General features: G+C 52.2%; 1 protein-coding gene across 1 annotated transcript in view; it reads right to left on the bottom strand.

The window, feature by feature from the left end:
- The window catches only part of XAB2 (XPA binding protein 2), a 113,193-nt gene extending 98,632 nt beyond the window's left edge, over positions 1-14,561 (bottom strand). Inside the window, exons 1-10 of the mRNA XM_075346366.1 lie at positions 14,455-14,561; positions 7,869-8,017; positions 7,650-7,773; positions 7,360-7,557; positions 6,483-6,617; positions 4,697-4,861; positions 4,451-4,595; positions 3,186-3,337; positions 2,988-3,107; positions 2,617-2,748 (exon numbers count right to left, since the gene is read on the bottom strand). Of these exons, the coding sequence (XP_075202481.1) occupies positions 2,617-2,748; positions 2,988-3,107; positions 3,186-3,337; positions 4,451-4,595; positions 4,697-4,861; positions 6,483-6,617; positions 7,360-7,557; positions 7,650-7,773; positions 7,869-8,017; positions 14,455-14,478 (1,344 nt within the window). The 5' untranslated portion in view covers positions 14,479-14,561. The remainder of the gene's footprint in view (positions 1-2,616; positions 2,749-2,987; positions 3,108-3,185; positions 3,338-4,450; positions 4,596-4,696; positions 4,862-6,482; positions 6,618-7,359; positions 7,558-7,649; positions 7,774-7,868; positions 8,018-14,454) is intronic.
- Positions 14,562-19,139: the final 4,578 nt, after the last annotated feature.

A 19,139-nucleotide genomic window follows, 5' to 3' on the forward strand; every position in this document is an offset into this window, starting at 1 on the left:
GTTTGTAACACAGATGCTGCATGCACAGTCCCTCAGGGGACACAGAGTACCTTATGATGCAGGGCTCTGACCCTGTAGTCACAAAAGTGCGGGAATCTGGTGGCCTATAGTGATCAGTGAGGGGGGGGCGGAGGACAGCGAGGTGCGCTCCAGCCCTCACTGTCGGCATCATACCGACCGTCCCGCCTTTCTCCCTGACTGGCAGGCTCAGGGGCGGGAGTTTAACACACTAGGCCGCAAAAGCCGGGGACTAAAGTAAAAACCGCGGCCGGCAAACAGGCACGGTCGGCGCGGTAGTCCCAGACAAAAAATCCACACCGCAGTCGCAGCTGCGTCTGAGGCCAAGGTGCTTCATGCACCGTCCCAACGGGGACACAGAGTACCTGTAGATGCAGGGCCATGTCCCTGACGATACTCCGTCTCCTGTCCGGCAGATTCCCCCAGGGGCTGCGGATGTGGCTTGTGGCCACCAGATTCCCTGCCCCAGGTCTCCCTCAGCTGCAGCCAGAAGTTGCTGAAAACATGGCTGACGGCGTTCTCTGAGGGGGAGGGAGGCGTGGGCGTAGTCACAAAAAGTGCGGGAATCTGGTGCCCCAGCGTGAGAAGTGAGGGGGGCGGAGGACAGCTCAGTGTACTCCAGCCCTCACTGTCGGCGTCATACCGACCGTCCCGCCCTTTTCCCTGACTGGCAGGCCTGGGGGAGGGAGAATCCCATACTAGGCCGCAAAAGCCGGGGACTAAAGTTAAAACCGCGGCCGGCCGGCAGTGCACGGTCGGCGCGGTAGTCCCGGACCCATACCCACGCCGCAGTCGCTGCAGCGTCTGGGCCCAAGGTGCTTTATGCGCCGTCCCAACGGGGACACAGAGTACCTGTGGATGCAGGGCCATGTCCCTGACGATACTCCGTCTCCTGTCCGGCAGATTCCCCCAGGGGCTGCGGAGGGAGACCGGTCCCAGTGTCTGGATGACCGGATAGGATCCCACTTCTCCCAGAGCCCCTAAGGGATGGGGAAGGAAAACAGCATGTGGCTCCAGCCTTTGTACCCGCAATGGGTACCTCAACCTTAACAGCACCGCCGACTCAGAGTGGGGTGAGAAGGGAGCATGCCGGGAGCCCTGTTATGGGCCCTCTTTTCTTCCATCCGATATAGTCAGCAGCTGCTGCTGACTAAAACGTGGAGCTTGCGTGAATGTGTGCCTCCTTCCACACAAAGCATAAAACTGAGGAGCCCGTGATGCACGGGAGGGTGTATAGCAGAGGGGAGGGGTTACACTTTTTAAAGTGTAATACTTTGTGTGGCCTCCGGAGGCAGAAGCTATACACCCAATTGTCTGGGTCTCCCAATGGAGCGACAAAGAAATATAAATATATAGTATCTATTCCGGCACCCTAAAGGGGACCAGCACCGGGTGACCGGTGTGGCTTACCGACCGCTAAAAAGCGGAGCGTGTGTCCTCCAGATTCCCTGCCTTAGGTCTCCCAGCGTTGCAGAGCTCTTTCCTGGAAATCCTCCACCGGCAGAATGCCAAAAAAATGGCTGCCGGAGCTCTCTGGGGAGGAGTGGGGCCGTGGGCGGCGCTAGAAAAGTGCGGGAATCTGGAGTCCCCACAGTGATCAGTGAGGGGGGAGGAAACATACAGGATGCTCCGGCCCTCACATTCGACGTCAGGTCGGCAGTCCCGCCCTTACCCCTGATAGACAGGCCCGGTGGCGGGAGTTTTGCTACTAGGCCGCAATTGAAGCCGGGGACTAAATTTAAGACCGCGGCCGACAAGCAGCCGTCACCAATAAGCAGCTGCTGCAGCGTCCGGGATGAAGGCGCTCCATGCACATCCCCCATGGGGACACAGAGTACCTTAGTGATGCAGGGCCCGGTCCCTGAGGATAAATAGACTCCTGTCCGACAGATTCCCACAGGGGCTGCGGAGGGAGCACGGTCCCAGTGAATGGATGACCACTCAGGATCCCACTTCTCCCAGAGCCGCTAAGGGATGGTGAAGGAGACGGCATGAGGCTCCGGCCTTTGTACCCGCAATGGGTACCTCAACCTTAACAGCACCGCCGACGTAGTGGGGTGAGAAGGGAACATGCCGGGGGCCCCGTGGGGGCCCACTTTTCTTCCAACCGATATAACTAAAATGAGAGAAGCATGAGTGGATGTGTGCCTCCTTCCACACAAAGCATAAAACTGAGGAGCCCGTGATGCACGGGAGGGTGTATAGGCAGAGGGGAGGGGGTTACACTTTTTAAAGTGTAATACTTTGTGTGGCCTCCGGAGGCAGAAGCTATACACCCAATTGTCTGGGTCTCCCAATGGAGCGACAAAGAAAATGGATTCAGCAACAGAAATACAACTTCTAAGAACTAAACGTATTTATATAACCCTTTTGATTGACAGCACCATTTAAGGGGTTAACAGCAGCATTCAGGTCTTCGTTCCAATTGCTGATGTTAGAGGCAGATGCCACCTGTGTTATGCAGCCAGCATCTGCAGCATACTGGTGAGGCTGCCCCATCCACAGGGACCTAACATTCCAGTGTCAGGATGGGGGTTACACAGATTTTTTACTTCTAACCCAACACAATGTGTAATTCATAAGTTTACATTTCCTTACCCTTAAAATAGTCAGCGCCTCCTCATAATTCTCATGTCTCAGCTCCATCTCACCAAACTGGCACCAAACCGAGGCCAAGTCATCCACATGTGTGTACTGCACCTGCGTCGCTCTCTGCAGTATCGCCCGAGCCTACAGATTAAAAACCGGCAAAATTAATGTATAAGCCCGTCCATACCTGATAGAGTCTGGGATGAGTTTACACCCCCACCTCACCATTTGGGGGCACATTACCCTGAAGGTTTATGAGACCTTTCCCTTTTTCTGGATCAGCAGAGATAAACAACCTTGTTTAAGGGACATGGCACCTTGGGTAATAACAGATTGGGAATAGACCCTTTCAATCTAAAACACCACACGTCACTACTCACATCATCTATTTGTCCATTGTCCTCATAGAACTTGGCGAATGCCACCCACAAGGAGTGCGGTTTTCCGTTTGCCCTTGCCGGGGTCACCGTCTGGACAGCTTCGGTGTAGGTGTTAATAATCTAGAAGGCAAAAAAAGCATTAAAAAACAAAACAAGAGGAACAAAAGTGTAAAAGCAGAATTAATGCGCAACACGTACCTCTCGTGGCTTGCCTTGATAGAGCTGTACCCGCTTGTGCCACTCATGAACATTGTGTGGGTTCTGTCGCAGTAATACCCCGTTAAGTAAAAGAGGTCTCCGCTCCATCAGCTGCTCAAAGCGAGCCAGTCTCAGCTCCAGATCCAGGTCATCTGACAACACATAGGGGGCAGGATGAGGACAATGAAGCAAAATCAGGACTACTGCAGGATTTTTAACAATTTTTTTGTAAGGGAACCTGTCCAATGCAATATGTACCCAGAAGCATGAGCAGTTCTCTGTGCATATTGCTAATCCCTGCCTAACTGTACCAGCATATTATAGCATACGTAAAGAAATCTTTAGAAAAGGTCTAAAGAGCCTTTATGATATGCTAATTAGCGCAGGGACTAGTCAAAAGGCCATTAGTTGCTTAGTTGCTGTACTCATTCCACCCTGTTAGCATGTTAGCACGCCCACACGTGCGTACCTGTGTCCGCTGCACCGCTTCAGAACGCGGGGTTTAGTGTCAGTGTGAATGATCAGAAGGCCATGCACTTCTAGTCAAATGCAGTTTGAAGCCGGGTGTACGCGTCCCAGCTTCAGGGAGGACTAGTGCGCGTGACCGGAAGTGCCGTGACTTTTGATCATGCACACTAACCCCAAAGCCGGAGTGTGAAGCGGTGACAACGGACACAGGTACACACGTCACCGCTGATGATGCTGGTCAATGGGCATTTAATAGCATGTTCATACACCCCTGTGGGCGTGTTAAAATGCTAAGAGGTCGGAATGAGCGCAAGAACTAACACCCTTGCGACTACTCTCTCCGCTCATTAGCATATCATAAAGGATCTGTTCAAATACTTTTCCCTAAAGATCTCTTTATCCATGCTACTAGATACAGGGATTGTTAGAAAGGGATTAGCAATATACACCCAGAACAGCTCATGGATCTGGGTGCATATTGCACCTGACAGGTTCCCTTTAAATTATCCCCCTATCCATATGGGGTAAAGTACTGATCGTGGAGATCCCGGCAATCCCAAGAATGGAGGGCTGCTGAACCTCATCTGAATGACATGGAGGTGGAGCACTGCTCCATCCATTTTTTTTTATTATTTATTTATTTTTTTTTATTTCCAGCAGTTCCTTGAACCTCCACTCCAATCATACAGAGCCCCAATCTCAGGATCACCAAGAGTTCCATTAGCGAGACCTTCAACCATTCTTAAGGGATGCCCCATCAGATCAACAAGGTATAACGCATTTCAGTGGATTCTTACCCTCCTCTTCTTTCCCCATTTCACTGACTGTTTCCATTTTGGCAGCAATGATGCTTTCTTCAAACTGAGCGTAACTGTCAAACACTTGAGTGAAGTCTCGCACAGTCGTGACCGTCTGAATGGCCTCCTCATAGACATCTCGTGCCTGGGATATAGAACATGGTGCCGAGAAGTTTGGCAATAACGTAAGAAAATAAAAGGGTCTGGAGTTGCATCAGGGATAATGAAACGTATATCAGATTTTACCTTTTCAAAATGACCACTGCGGGTATGATATTCGGCAAGTGCGCACCACAACTTGCCCCTTTGGTCTGTAAAGCGGGTCAAGCCACCTCGGATGATGGCTCCGGAGTCAAGAGAGCGGACAGAGCCAGGGTGCTGGGACAGGAGGGTGCAAAGCTCCTGCCATAGCTGTAATGGAAAGAGATAGTGGGCAGTTATCTAATATATAAAGCTGAATGTGTTTGTGTATGTGTGTATGTCCGGGATTGGCATCCGCACAGTCGCAGCTACAGCCACAAAATTTTGCACACACACTTCTGGACCCCGAGAGCGTCATAGGCTATGTTTTGAGGGAAAATTTTAACCCCGCTCTTTACAGTTATTCGCCAAAAAACCTGCCTCCATTAAAGCGAATGGAGCTGGGAGCCACAGTGCACCCAGAACTTCAGAAGAATGCGCAGCCACGCCCTTATATGGAATGTTGGCGTGTCACAAAGCAGCCAGGGTAAGAAACAGACAGAGTGAGAGTGAGAGTGACAAACCGAGAGATATATACAGAGGGGGAGACAGACAGAGAATGAGAGAGAAACAGAGTTACTATCCCGGGCAGCGCCGGGTGCTAGGTTATGAGGCGAAATTTTAACCCCGTGCGTTCCAATTTACCAATCAATTTTGCCCCCATCTACATAATGGGGAAAAAGTGAAACGAAAAGTGTTGGGGGCAAATTGACAGCAGGTGGGGCCCCGACATGGGATACGCACCACACTCGGGGATATGAACACACACACAAAATGCGCCACACACTACCACGTGCTTGAACACATATACCACCCTCGGCACACATCTCACCACACATACACCAACCTCGCCACATAATCGCCCTAAACACACACAAGTCTGGTATTATCCTTCAAAAATAAAAATCTGATTAATAAGCAGCCAAACTACAAGAACCACAAATGTACCACCTATGTTTTGAGGGGAATTTTTAACCCTGCGCTTTACAGTTATTCACCAAAAAACCTGCCTCCATTAAAGCGAATGGAGCTGGGAGCCACAGTGCAGCCAGAACTTCAGAAGAATGCGCAGCCACACCCTTATATGGAATGTTGGTGTGTCACAATGCAGCCAGGGAAAGAGGCAGACACAAAGAGACAGACACAAAGAGACAAAGAGACAGACTGACAGGGAAAGAGACAGACACAGGGGAAAAAGAAAGACAGGGAAAGAGAGGGAAAGAGACAGACATGGAAAGAGACAGACAAAGACAGGTAAAGAGAGAGACAGACACAGGGAAAGAGACAGAGGGAAAGAGACAGGGAAAGAGAGACAGGGAAAGAGGGAAAGAGACAGACAGGGAAAGAGATTGAGACAGACGGCGAAAGAGAGACAGAGAGAGAGAGAGAGAGAGAGAGATACAGAGGGGGAGACAGACATTATAATTACATTTATATCCATTTGTTTTGTGGTGTGTGTGTGCAGAATACATTTTTGTTAATGCATTCTTTTTGGTAACAGCAGTTATTAACCCGGGCGAAGCCGGGTAGTACAGCTAGTATATATATAGTATATATATATATATATAGCATAATAAATGAATAAATCACTCAGACAACCCTTAAGTGCATTCGTTGAGGGCATGTTAAAGTCGAAGCCCCCTGCATTAGTGAGAATGGAGAATAGCTGGCAGTGCCTCTAAGCGAGATGCTGGACTTGCTACAATCAGGTGCATCCATCTAAAAAAAAAAAAAAAAAAAAAAAAAAAAAAAAAAAAAAAAGGTGCCATCTTGTGCCCTTCTCGACACACACCTGATAATTTGACTTTCCTTCCTTTGACACAAAGTCGTCTTGGTTTACAATAGTTGCCAATCTGGACGCAGCTTCATCCAATCGGTCCACGGAGCGCAGGTACTCGATGTACTCCTCTGCATTTTCGGGAGACAGCTGTCACAAGAAAGAGAAAACGTGTCGTCGTTATACTGGGGACATGTCGGGGGTCTCCTGGTTCTCGCCTCTGGACAGATCTGATGCATGGAGTATTTTGATACTGGATAACAATATTTGCCATGAACCTGTAGCTGTGAGGTTGTTATACGCAATAGATTATGGTCAGCTGAACTTGGTGATGTTGGCAGGACCGGCCTGCCGTGCCCCGAGACCTCCTCACTTGAGATCAATCCTCCTCTTTTCAGTGGAATGAGCCACCAGTAGGGACTTACAGTCGCAGCCATTCAGCGCACACGCTCAGCAGAAGAATGGGCGGCCGTCACAAACGATATCTAGAGTGTAAGGTGCGTGCCCACGATCAGTGTTCACACCGCTTTGGATGCAGCGTGCTTGAACTGCGTCCAGAATGCTGTCATGTACAATACAAGAACAGTGGATGGGATTTCTAGAAAGCTCATGGCCACTGTGTATGTGCTGCCCGCCGCATAAACTGCCCTGCGATGCGGCTTTCAGAGCCCTGGCATGTCAATTGTGTGCTGCGGAGTTGCAAGCATCCTCCACAGGGAGAACAGATGAGAGATCGCAACTGCCCAAGCCCAGATCATGTGCAAGAGCAGCTGCTGTCTCCTGAGGAGACTCGCGGCCCCGCAGGTCAAGACCCACCACTTCCTGGACGCAGCGAGTCCTGATCATGGGCACATACCCTAAGAGCACCGGATTATAGTTGTGATACACCTACCTTCAAGTATCTCCTGTAGACCCGGACCGCGGTCTCCGGTAGGGAGTGTGAACGGACAAAGCGTAAGTAAAGGGGCCAGATACGATGGTGCTGGGTAATGGGAAGAGCACGTAGAGCTCGGTCAAATGTCCTCCTCGTGCGGGTAATCTTACACTGGTCCATGAGGGACTGGCAGTAATCCAGCCATATGCGCGGCATCTGATCAGGGTAGAGATATCACATTATAGAGAAGATCAGTCACCAGCAGAGGAAGGATGAACATGGCGGCAGCTCCAATATAACATCTGTACCTTGTGCATGAAGACCAGGGCTCGCTCATGGCAATTATTCACCTCCTCGAAGGCCGGATCGGTGATGCACCTCCTCTTCACCTGCTTCCTGCGCTGCTTCAGGTAGGCGTACCACAACTTGTAGCTGGGGGACACAATGGTAGATAAATGATATGTGGAAAGAATAAAATACTTCTCATTTGCCCACAAGCTCACACATGGGATGGGGGTGACACTTACCTCCCTGGCAGTTCCTTCAGTGCCCTTTCGTAGATCAGGTTGAGGGTATGGGCCGGGGCGGACAGCTTGGATTCAATATATCGCATCCAGCACTTGACAGAATAGGGGTTGCGCAGGATCTCCTCCTCAAACTGCAAGTCATCTTCTTCCTGTACAGAGCGATAGTCAGCGGCTGCCATCAGAAGTCGGATTCCCATCCTCTACCACCCCAGAGGGGTATATAACAATAGGGTGACGGGAGGCAAACGACCAGGGGCTCGGACCTGACAACGTATGACTATTTGTTCTCCACTATGGGTGCATAACCCGTACCCAGGTTATGCCATCACTTGCCGCGACTGTAAGCAACCCCCCTCCCCCACACAAAGGCGCATACCCGTAGGTCATTGTGCTTGAATGGGTTTGCGTTCCTTGCAGTAGCCCGGCTGTAGTGTCATCTCCGATCATGGATGTTTACACCCTTAGATGCTGCAGTCAATTACCATCCTGTCATCTAGGTGGTTACATAGGCGAGACCCCCAGCAATCTTAAAGTGATGACATATTTTGGAGGACATGTGTCAAAATGAACACAAATGTCCTAGATACTGAAGAATAAAGCAGCACCAGCCCATGAAGTGTCCGGGTGCCAAGCCTCACAGGAAGTTACCAAGCCTCTTAAAGGGAATCTGTCACCCTTTTGCCTTTTTTAAGTTATTACTATGGGCATAGAGGTGAAATTAGCCATACCTCAACGCCTCCTGAATGATGGGTCATTTTGCAAAAATCCTCATGTCTTCCAGGCTATGGAGTATGCACTGCCCAGAACATAAGCCACCTCCGGTCTTCATTATACAGGATTCCTCCTCCTCTTCAGTGTGCCATCAATATGAGGTGCGCAACCAGAAATCCCGTCCCTGCACATTCTGCTGCCGTCTCTCCCTGCACTGTTCCACCCATCTGTGGGCGCAGGTTTCATTCTTGCTGTGCACAGGCACCAGGGAGTCACTGCTGCTTCATAGTGCAGGGGAGAGATGGCAGACAGACAGAATGTGCAGGCTTTCCTGACGTCACCGGGACACTGAGGAGAAGAGTCCTGTATAATGAAGACCGGAGGTGGCTTATCTTCCAGGCAGCGCACGCCCCATAGCCTGGAAGATACAAGATAAGAAGAGGATTTTTCCCAAAACAACCCCTCATCCAGTAGGCAGACAGGTACGGCTAATGTCACCTCTACATCCAGATTAACAGCAAAAAAATAAATAAAACGCAAAAGGTAACAGAATCCCTTAAAAGGTGTTGTCTCAGACTTCAATACTGATATAGTCAATCCTAAGGACAGGTCATCAATGTCTGATCGGCGGGGGCGCAACACCCACAACCCCAACAATCCGCTGCTCCCTGTGCCAGACAGATGTGCTCAGATTAGATATGACAATTTCGCCATAATACTTATAAACACCGAGGAGGCCACTAATAGGGACCCCCTAGGGTAAGAACCTACTCCAGAGAACATGCATAATAGGAGAAAAAAGGAGATCAGGCCACAATGTACATGTAAAAAATATTAGTTTTATTAGATAAAAACCGCATAGGTCAATAAGTACAAAAATCACACGTAATGGGAACAAGTCAAGCAAAAAAATGTGGGAATGTAGGGAAGATGGAGAAAAAGTGTGGGCAAAGTAATGCCACACAACCTGCCCAAGTACAACACAATTGAATGTATATGAGGCCGTCACATTACAATGTTATGCGGCTAAGTGCCCCCGTGACAAGGTGACAGCCCCACGGAGAGAAGACATACATGCACCAACGTATTATATATCAATATCAAGTTTGAAGGCAAGTGTCAAAATATCCCCTCTCCATGAAGGTACACCATGGCAAGGATAGCACCACGCCACGTGACCACCCAGGCTGGGATCACAGGAGAAAACCGTGTCTCAACATAAGTATGTACGATAGGTAAATCCCAGCATGGGTGGCCCAGCGTGCAGAAAGGCAGGGCAAGTAGACGATACCTGTGTGGTGTAGCAGGGCAGGTTGTAGAGGCAGGAAGCCTCCTTGACAGCTGTTTCGCCTATTTTGATAAAGCCATAGGCGAAACAGCTGTCAAGGAGGCTTCCTGCCTCTACAACCTGCCCTGCTACACCACACAGGTATCGTCTACTTGCCCTGCCTTTCTGCACGCTGGGCCACCCATGCTGGGATTTACCTATCGTACATACTTATGTTGAGACACGGTTTTCTCCTGTGATCCCAGCCTGGGTGGTCACGTGGCGTGGTGCTATCCTTGCCATGGTGTACCTTCATGGAGAGGGGATATTTTGACACTTGCCTTCAAACTTGATATTGATATATAATACGTTGGTGCATGTATGTCTTCTCTCCGTGGGGCTGTCACCTTGTCACGGGGGCACTTAGCCGCATAACATTGTAATGTGACGGCCTCATATACATTCAATTGTGTTGTACTTGGGCAGGTTGTGTGGCATTACTTTGCCCACACTTTTTCTCCATCTTCCCTACATTCCCACATTTTTTTGCTTGACTTGTTCCCATTACGTGTGATTTTTGTACTTATTGACCTATGCGGTTTTTATCTAATAAAACTAATATTTTTTACATGTACATTGTGGCCTGATCTCCTTTTTTCTCCTATTATAGATGTGCTCAGATGCAGAGCTGGGGGAAAACGCACCACTACACGGAGGGACACACACACACACACACACACACACACACACACACACACACACACACACACACACTACGCAGCGAGGAGCACACACACCACTATGCAGAGAGGAGGGGGGCACACACACACACTACGCAGCGAGGAGCACACACACCACTACGCAGAGAGGAGGGGGGCACACACACATCACTACGTGGAGAAAGAGGGGGGGGGGAACACACACACCTATACACGGAGAAAGAGGGGGGGGGGCACACACCACTACGCAGAGAGGGGGAGACACACACACGCACCACTACGCAGAGAGGGGGAGACACACACACACCACTACGCAGAGAGGAGGGGGGCACACACACATCACTACGTGGAGAAAGAGGGGGGGGGGAACACACACACCTATACACGGAGAAAGAGGGGGGGGGCACACACCACTACGCAGAGAGGGGGAGACACACACACACACCACTACGCAGAGAGGGGGAGACACACACACACCACTACGCAGAGAGGAGGGGGGCACACACACACCACTACGCAGAGAGGAGGGGGGCACACACACACCACTACGCAGAGAGGAGGGGGGCACACACACACCACTACGCAGAGAGGAGGGGGGCACACACACACCACTACGCAGAGAGGAGGGGGGCACACACACACCACTACGTGGAGAAAGAGGGGGGGGGGGACACACACACCTATACACGGAGAAAGAGGGGGGGGGGACACACACCACTACGCAGAGAGGGGGAGACACAGACACACACACCCACCCCACTACGCAGAGAGGGGGACACACACACACACACACACACCCCACTACGCAGAGAGGGGGGCACACACACACACCCCACTACGCAGAGAGGGGGGCACACACACACACCCCACTACGCAGAGAGGGGGGCACACACACACACCCCACTACGCAGAGAGGGGGGCACACACACACACCCCACTACGCAGAGAGGGGGGCACACACACACACCCCACTACGCAGAGAGGGGGGCACACACACACACCCCACTACGCAGAGAGGGGGGCACACACACACCCCACTACGCAGAGAGGGGGGCACACACACACCCCACTACGCAGAGAGGGGGGCACACACACACCCCACTACGCAGAGAGGGGGGCACACACACACCCCACTACGCAGAGAGGGGGGCACACACACACCCCACTACGCAGAGAGGGGGACACACACACACCCCACTACGCAGAGAGGGGGGCACACACACACCCCACTACGCAGAGAGGGGGACACACACCCCACTACGCAGAGAGGGGGACACACACACACCCCACTACGCAGAGAGGGACACACACACACACCCCACTACGCAGAGAGGGACACACACACACACCCCACTACGCAGAGAGGGACACACACACACACCCCACTACGCAGAGAGGGGGACACACACACACCCCACTACGCAGAGAGGGGGACACACACACACCCCACTACGCAGAGAGGGGGACACACACACACACACACACCCACCCTACTACGCAGAGAGGAGGGGGGCACATACACACACCACTACGCAGAGAGGAGGGGGGCACATACACACACCACTACGCAGAAAGAGGGGGGGGGGACGGACACACACCACTATGCAGAGAGAGGGGGCGGGGGACACCAATACGCGAAGAAAAGGGGGAGGGGACACACACACACACCACTATGCCAGAGAGAGGGGGCGGGGACATCAATACGCAAAGAAAAGTGTGGGGGGGGACACACACACACACACACCTACACGGACAGAGGGTGGGGGGGACACACACACACACACACCACTACACGGACAGAGGGTGGGGGGGACACACACACACACACACACCACTACACGGACAGAGGGTGGGGGGGACACACACACACACACACACCACTACACGGACAGAGGGTGGGGGGGGACACACACACACACACACACACACCACTACACGGACAGAGGGTGGGGGGACACACACACACACACACACACCACTACACGGACAGAGGGTGGGGGGACACACACACACACACACACACCACTACACGGACAGAGGGTGGGGGGGGACACACACACACACCACTACACGGACAGAGGGTGGGGGGGGACACACACACACACACACACACACACACACCACTACACGGACAGAGGGTGGGGGGGACACACACACACACACACCACTACACGGACAGAGGGTGGGGGGGGGGGCACACACACACACACACACACCACTACACGGACAGAGGGTGGGGGGGACACACACACACACACACCACTACACGGACAGAGGGTGGGGGGGGACACACACACCACTACACGGACAGAGGGTGGGGGGGACACACACACACACACACACCACTACACGGACAGAGGGTGGGGGACACACACACACACACACACACCACTACACGGACAGAGGGTGGGGGGGACACACACACACACACACACCACTACACGGACAGAGGGTGGGGGGGACACACACACACACCACTACACGGACAGAGGGTGGGGGGGACACACACACACACCACTACACGGACAGAGGGTGGGGGGGACACACACACACACACACACACCACTACACGGACAGAGGGTGGGGGACACACACACACACACACACACACCACTACACGGACAGAGGGTGGGGGACACACACACACACACACACACCACTACACGGACAGAGGGTGGGACACACACACACACACACACACCACTACACGGACAGAGGGTGGGACACACACACACACACACACCACTACACGGACAGAGGGTGGGGGGGACACACACACACACACACACACCACTACACGGACAGAGGGTGGGGGGGACACACACACACACACACACCACTACACGGACAGAGGGTGGGGGGGGGACACACACACACACCACTACACGGACAGAGGGTGGGGGGGGACACACACACACACACACACACACACACACCACTACACGGACAGAGGGTGGGGGGGGACACACACACACACACACACACACCACTACACGGACAGAGGGTGGGGGGGGACACACACACACACACACACCACTACACGGACAGAGGGTGGGGGGGGACACACACACACACACACACCACTACACGGACAGAGGGTGGGGGGGGACACACACACACACACACCACTACACGGACAGAGGGTGGGGGGGGACACACACACACACACACCACTACACGGACAGAGGGTGGGGGGGGACACACACACACACCACTACACGGACAGAGGGTGGGGGGGGGACACACACACACACACACCACTACACGGACAGAGGGTGGGGGGGGACACACACACACACACACACCACTACACGGACAGAGGGTGGGGGGGGACACACACACACCACTACACGGACAGAGGGTGGGGGACACACACACACCACTACACGGACAGAGGGTGGGGGACACACACACACACACACACCACTACACGGACAGAGGGTGGGGGGGACACACACCACTACACGGACAGAGGGTGGGGGGGGACACACACACCACTACACGGACAGAGGGTGGGGGGGGACACACACACCACTACACGGACAGAGGGTGGGGGGGACACACACCACTACACGGACAGAGGGTGGGGGGGACACACACCACTACACGGACAGAGGGTGGGGGGGGACACACACACCACTACACGGACAGGGGGGGGGGCACACACACCACTACATGGAGAGAGGTAGAGCGTCAAGACTATGTGGAGAGGGGAACACATCACTTTTTAGTTCGTTGCACCCCTATGTCCACTTAAAACACGGAAAAGCTGCCTAGTTCGGACTACAGCACCCAGCATTCCGCGTAGCTCACAGCGCCGCAACCGGAATAATCACACCCGTTACACGTGTCCTCCGCTACACACGTCCCTCGGTCACTGATAACTTACAAACGCGATTTCTTTATCCGGCATGTTGTGGCTTCAGTGTCTCCGATTTACAACGTCAATGCTTAGAATTGTCCCTCCAAGGAACCCGTAACACGCCTCTACAGAAGCCTGACGTAACGGACGTCCCGTACGTGCAGCTTGAATAATGACGCCCTTCCATGTACATGTGGCGCCATTTTGGTTGTGGGCAGATTTATTTTGTTTTGATTTTATTTGCCTATCAAGTAATCTGCATGCGCCATTCAGAGCGTCAGTGTCACCTCCCCATGTGTAGCTTACAATTGTACTGTTACTAGAAGGTTTCTGACAGTAAGAAACAGGAGTCGTCCCCCCCATATGTATATTTATATTCGGAGATCTCAGCCACACATTTCCCCCAAAAGAATATCAGCCACAGCTATCCCCTCTATAATTACATCAACCACAGATATCCCTTCATAAATATATTGGCCACAAGTGTGTCCCATGGCTTGTCTCCCCCCATAAGTATATCAACCATAGATATCCCCCCATATGTATTTCAACCACTAGTGTCCCCATATGTATATCTGTCACAGATTTCTCCTGGCTCCCATAATATATATTATATTGGCCACAGTTGTCTCGCTCATAAGTATCAGCTACAGGTCCCCCCCCCCCCCCCCCTTCATAAGTATATCAGCTACAGGTGTCCCCCTTTATAAGTATATCAGCCACAGGTGTCCCCCCACTTCATAAGTATATCAGTCACAGGTGTTCTCCCCCTTCATAAGTATATCAGCCACAGGTGTACTGTATCCACTCCATAAGTCTATAAGCTACAGATGTCCCCCCATATGTATATCAGCCCCATAAATATATATTGGCCACAGGTGTCACCCTCATCAATATATAGGCCACATGTGTCCCTATTAGGTGGTTCAATTACATATTCACCCTCAATAGATATTACCAGGCCTGTATGTGCCCCCTCAATTTTTTTCAGCAGCATATGAGATTCAAAAAGTATATCAGGCACAGATATTCCCCCCCCCCCCTCAAGTATATCAGCCTCAAGTGTCCAACATAAGTTCATCAGTAACAGGTGTTTATAAGTCCCTCAGATTTAGCCCCCAGAAATACGGTACATCATCCTCAATTTTCCTCCATAACTATGTAATGGGATCAACAATTCAGACTGCATCATTAATGTAGAAATGGATTTGAATATTGCTTCAGCACTTGACCACAAGGGGGCAGTGTCAGACTGTGCAAACACAGAGGTGGGAAATCCCCTACTGCAGCTTGTGTGTTTGAACCAGGAAGAAAAAAGTGCGGGAAGGTTGTTCAGCTCCGGAGCTCAGCCAGAGGAGAGCTGCGTGTGGTCTTCCTGAACAGAGGGCTCTTTTGCCACCGGAGTCTTGGAGAAATCACCCTGTGGAAGTGGTTTCTGCCATTCCCGGTCTGCAGGACTTTGTTTTCACCAAGGATCTAACTGGACTGCAGAGCATCGCACCCTGAGTGCAAGTGCAGGGGCTGTGACCTCCCTTCTTCTGTTCGGCGTGCCCCGGGACTAAAAGACTGACTAGAATCCGTTACCAGCGGGAGAAGATCAAAGGAAAAGACCGAGGAGCTGCATCCCTTCAGCGCTGCACCGGGACCCATCATCGTGAGACTCCAGGCCTGCGACGTGGGAGCGGCATCTTCTTCTGGGATAGACTGGTACGTGATTGTAGGGAAAGTTAGGGAAAGTTGCCGCCATTTCTTTGTTGTTTTTTTTCCCTTTCTTCTTGCTGCGTACCCAGAAGGAGTGTAGATCCGGGGAGACTCCACTATACACATGTGCGCAGATAGTTCGGTTGACTGTGTTATAAATATGTTTCATAGTAAAGAAATGTTACTACCGGTAAAATCTGAGTATGGGGATTTTGTTGGAATAGAGCATACACACACACCCGCGGCCCTACCACCGGTCGCTTCATGTGGCGTAGTCGGCAGGATGTGTGACCAACAAAATCATCCCCCGGTAGTAACTTATAACCGGACAGCTCCCCCGCCGTCTATTGTCAATCACGTGAGAAAGTTTGACGGACGGAACTATCCTGTAACTGAATGGACTGAACAACTTAAGATAGTGGGGGAAATGTATAACACTGATCCTAAGACCTTAGCAGAAATGGCCATGCTAACAGAGGGGGAAGCGTGGACGACAGTCAGGCTGGAGACGGTTAGGGGCCAGCGTACGTTGGATGACTTGGTGCGGGTGCTGGAGAACACCTATGGGCCGACCACATATGCGGGAACGTTGCGCTATATGTTCTTCCGGCGTACTCAGCTCGAGTCGGAGGACATTCCTCAATATGCCAATGCCCTTCAAGTGCTGCTAGAACAAGCCTGTAGAAAAGAAGAACAGATAGCTAGTACGGGTGCCCGTGACCTGGTGTTGAGAGATCAGTTCGTGACCGGATTGAGAGACCCGTACCTTAACCGCTCATTGCAAGATCTACTCCGGATAAATCCGGCCTTTACGTTCGCTGAGGTCAAACAAGAAGCTATAGAACGTTCAAGGGGACCTGTCGTGGAGACACAGACATATACCGCGGCTTGCAGGTCCATATCTGGTATCGGGACTCCGAACAGCGACACGGAAGAACTGAAGCAGATGGTGGCAGAGTTGCAGAAACAGGTGTTACAGCTCACCCTAGACCAACAGGCGGGCCGGCAAGCGAGACAACAACCCAGCCGGCCGATGGGAAGATGCTGGACATGCGGCGTCCCCCGCCATAGAGCAAACCGTTGCCCCCAGAACTTTCAAGTTCATCCACGGTCCAATCTACCAGAACCAGCAAGTCATGTCTCACAACAGCGGCCGCCTTTAAACTAGACGCCCCTGCCAAAGAGGCTCACTCGGCAGGGGATGCCAAAGAGAGGGGTGTAGGAAAACAGAGCCAGCCACGGAACAAACTTGCATCAAATAGCCCCACCCTGGAAGTATTACTGGAAGGGATCGCCGTACAAGGGTTAATGGATACTGGGTCTCAGGTATCCACCATCTCCGAGCAGTTCTACGAAGAGTGTCTAAAGCCGCGGGTTGCCTATGACCCTGATACCGCCATCAAGATCAAAGCAGCCAATAATCTACCCATTCCAGTGACGGGAGTTGCCTGGATGAACACCGAAATTTGTGGTCAAGGTCTCGGGAAGAGAGGGATAATCGTGGTCAGGGAAGGCTTTGGATCAGAGACGCCCATGATTATTGGGATGAACATCTTGAAAGACCTGAATCTGGTGTTGTTTACCAAGAAGGTGCCCAAGTACTGGCAAGAAGTGACCGCACATAGGGCCACCCGCCGTGCCTTTCACCAAGTGATCTGGACCTGCAACCTCCAGCGAATGACAGAAGAACAACTGCCGCTGGCTACGATCACCGTACCCCGCCATACTAGGATCACTTTACCGGCTGGGAAAGAGACAGTTATCTCACTACCCCTTAGCACCACGAGACAGCTTGAAGGCGTGGAGGTGCTGATTGAGCCGCGCACCCCGAAGGAAGGGAAGCTGAATCCACTCGTCGCTCGAACTCTAGCAGTAGTGAGAAAGGGAAGAATTCCTGTCAGGCTGGGCAACACGGCTAACGTGAGCGTTGACCTAGAAGCCGGGACACAGCTCGCCCGAGTCTACGCTCTAACCGAAGAGGTGAACCCTATGAGCCCCCTCCAGTTTGTACCGTCTACAGAGGGAGATTGGACAGTGACGGTCTCTGCCATGGCCGCTGTCGCGGGTGACACCAACGCGGGGCGAGAACTACGAGAGAAGTGTCAGTTGGACGTATCCCAATACTCCAAACGGGAGGTATCCCAGGTGGAAGAGCTACTTCAAGAGCATCAGGCGTCCTTTGCCCGGCATGACACCGACTTTGGGTGCACCACCAGGATCAAGCACGAAATCCCCACCGGTGAGACTGCTCCTATCCGTGAAAGGTATCGCCAAATTCCTCCCCAGCAATACCAAGAAGTGAAAAATCTCCTGAATTCCATGTTACACGCTGGAGTGGTACGAGAAAGCCAGAGCCCCTGGGCTGCACCGGTGGTGTTAGTCAAGAAGAAGGACGGATCCCTGAGATTCTGTGTGGACTACCGCCGTTTGAATGCTTGCACCATCCGGGACTCATACCCTTTGCCAAGGATCGAAAAATCTCTGACAGCCCTGAAGAAAGCAAAATACTTCTCTTCGTTGGATCTGGCCAGCGGATATTGGCAGGTACCCATGCACGAGAAAGATAGAGAGAAGACTGCTTTCATCTTACCAATGGGCCTGTACGAGTTCAACCGGATGCCCATTGGTCTGAACAACGCGCCGGGGACATTCCAGCGGCTGATGGAGCGCTGCTTGGGAGACTTCAACTTTGACTTCACCCTCATCTACCTGGACGACATTGTAGTCTATTCGGCCACATTTGAAGAACACCTGCAGCAGCTGGGCCGTGTGTTCAGTAGGTTGAGAGAACATGGCCTGAAGTTGAAACCCAGCAAGTGCCGTCTTCTGCAGCCCGAGATCAATTACCTGGGCCACCGGATCTCAGCCGAAGGTGTCCAGCCATCTTCAGAGAAGATAGCCGCCGTACGGGATTGGCCGCAGCCCACAAACGTCAAGGAGGTCAGGGCTTTCCTGGGGTTGGCCGGCTACTACCGCCGGTTCGTCAAAAACTTCGCCCGGCTTGCTGCACC

The sequence above is a fragment of the Anomaloglossus baeobatrachus genome, chromosome 4, assembly GCF_048569485.1.
Source record: "Anomaloglossus baeobatrachus isolate aAnoBae1 chromosome 4, aAnoBae1.hap1, whole genome shotgun sequence".
NCBI classification, from domain to species: domain Eukaryota; kingdom Metazoa; phylum Chordata; class Amphibia; order Anura; family Aromobatidae; genus Anomaloglossus; species Anomaloglossus baeobatrachus.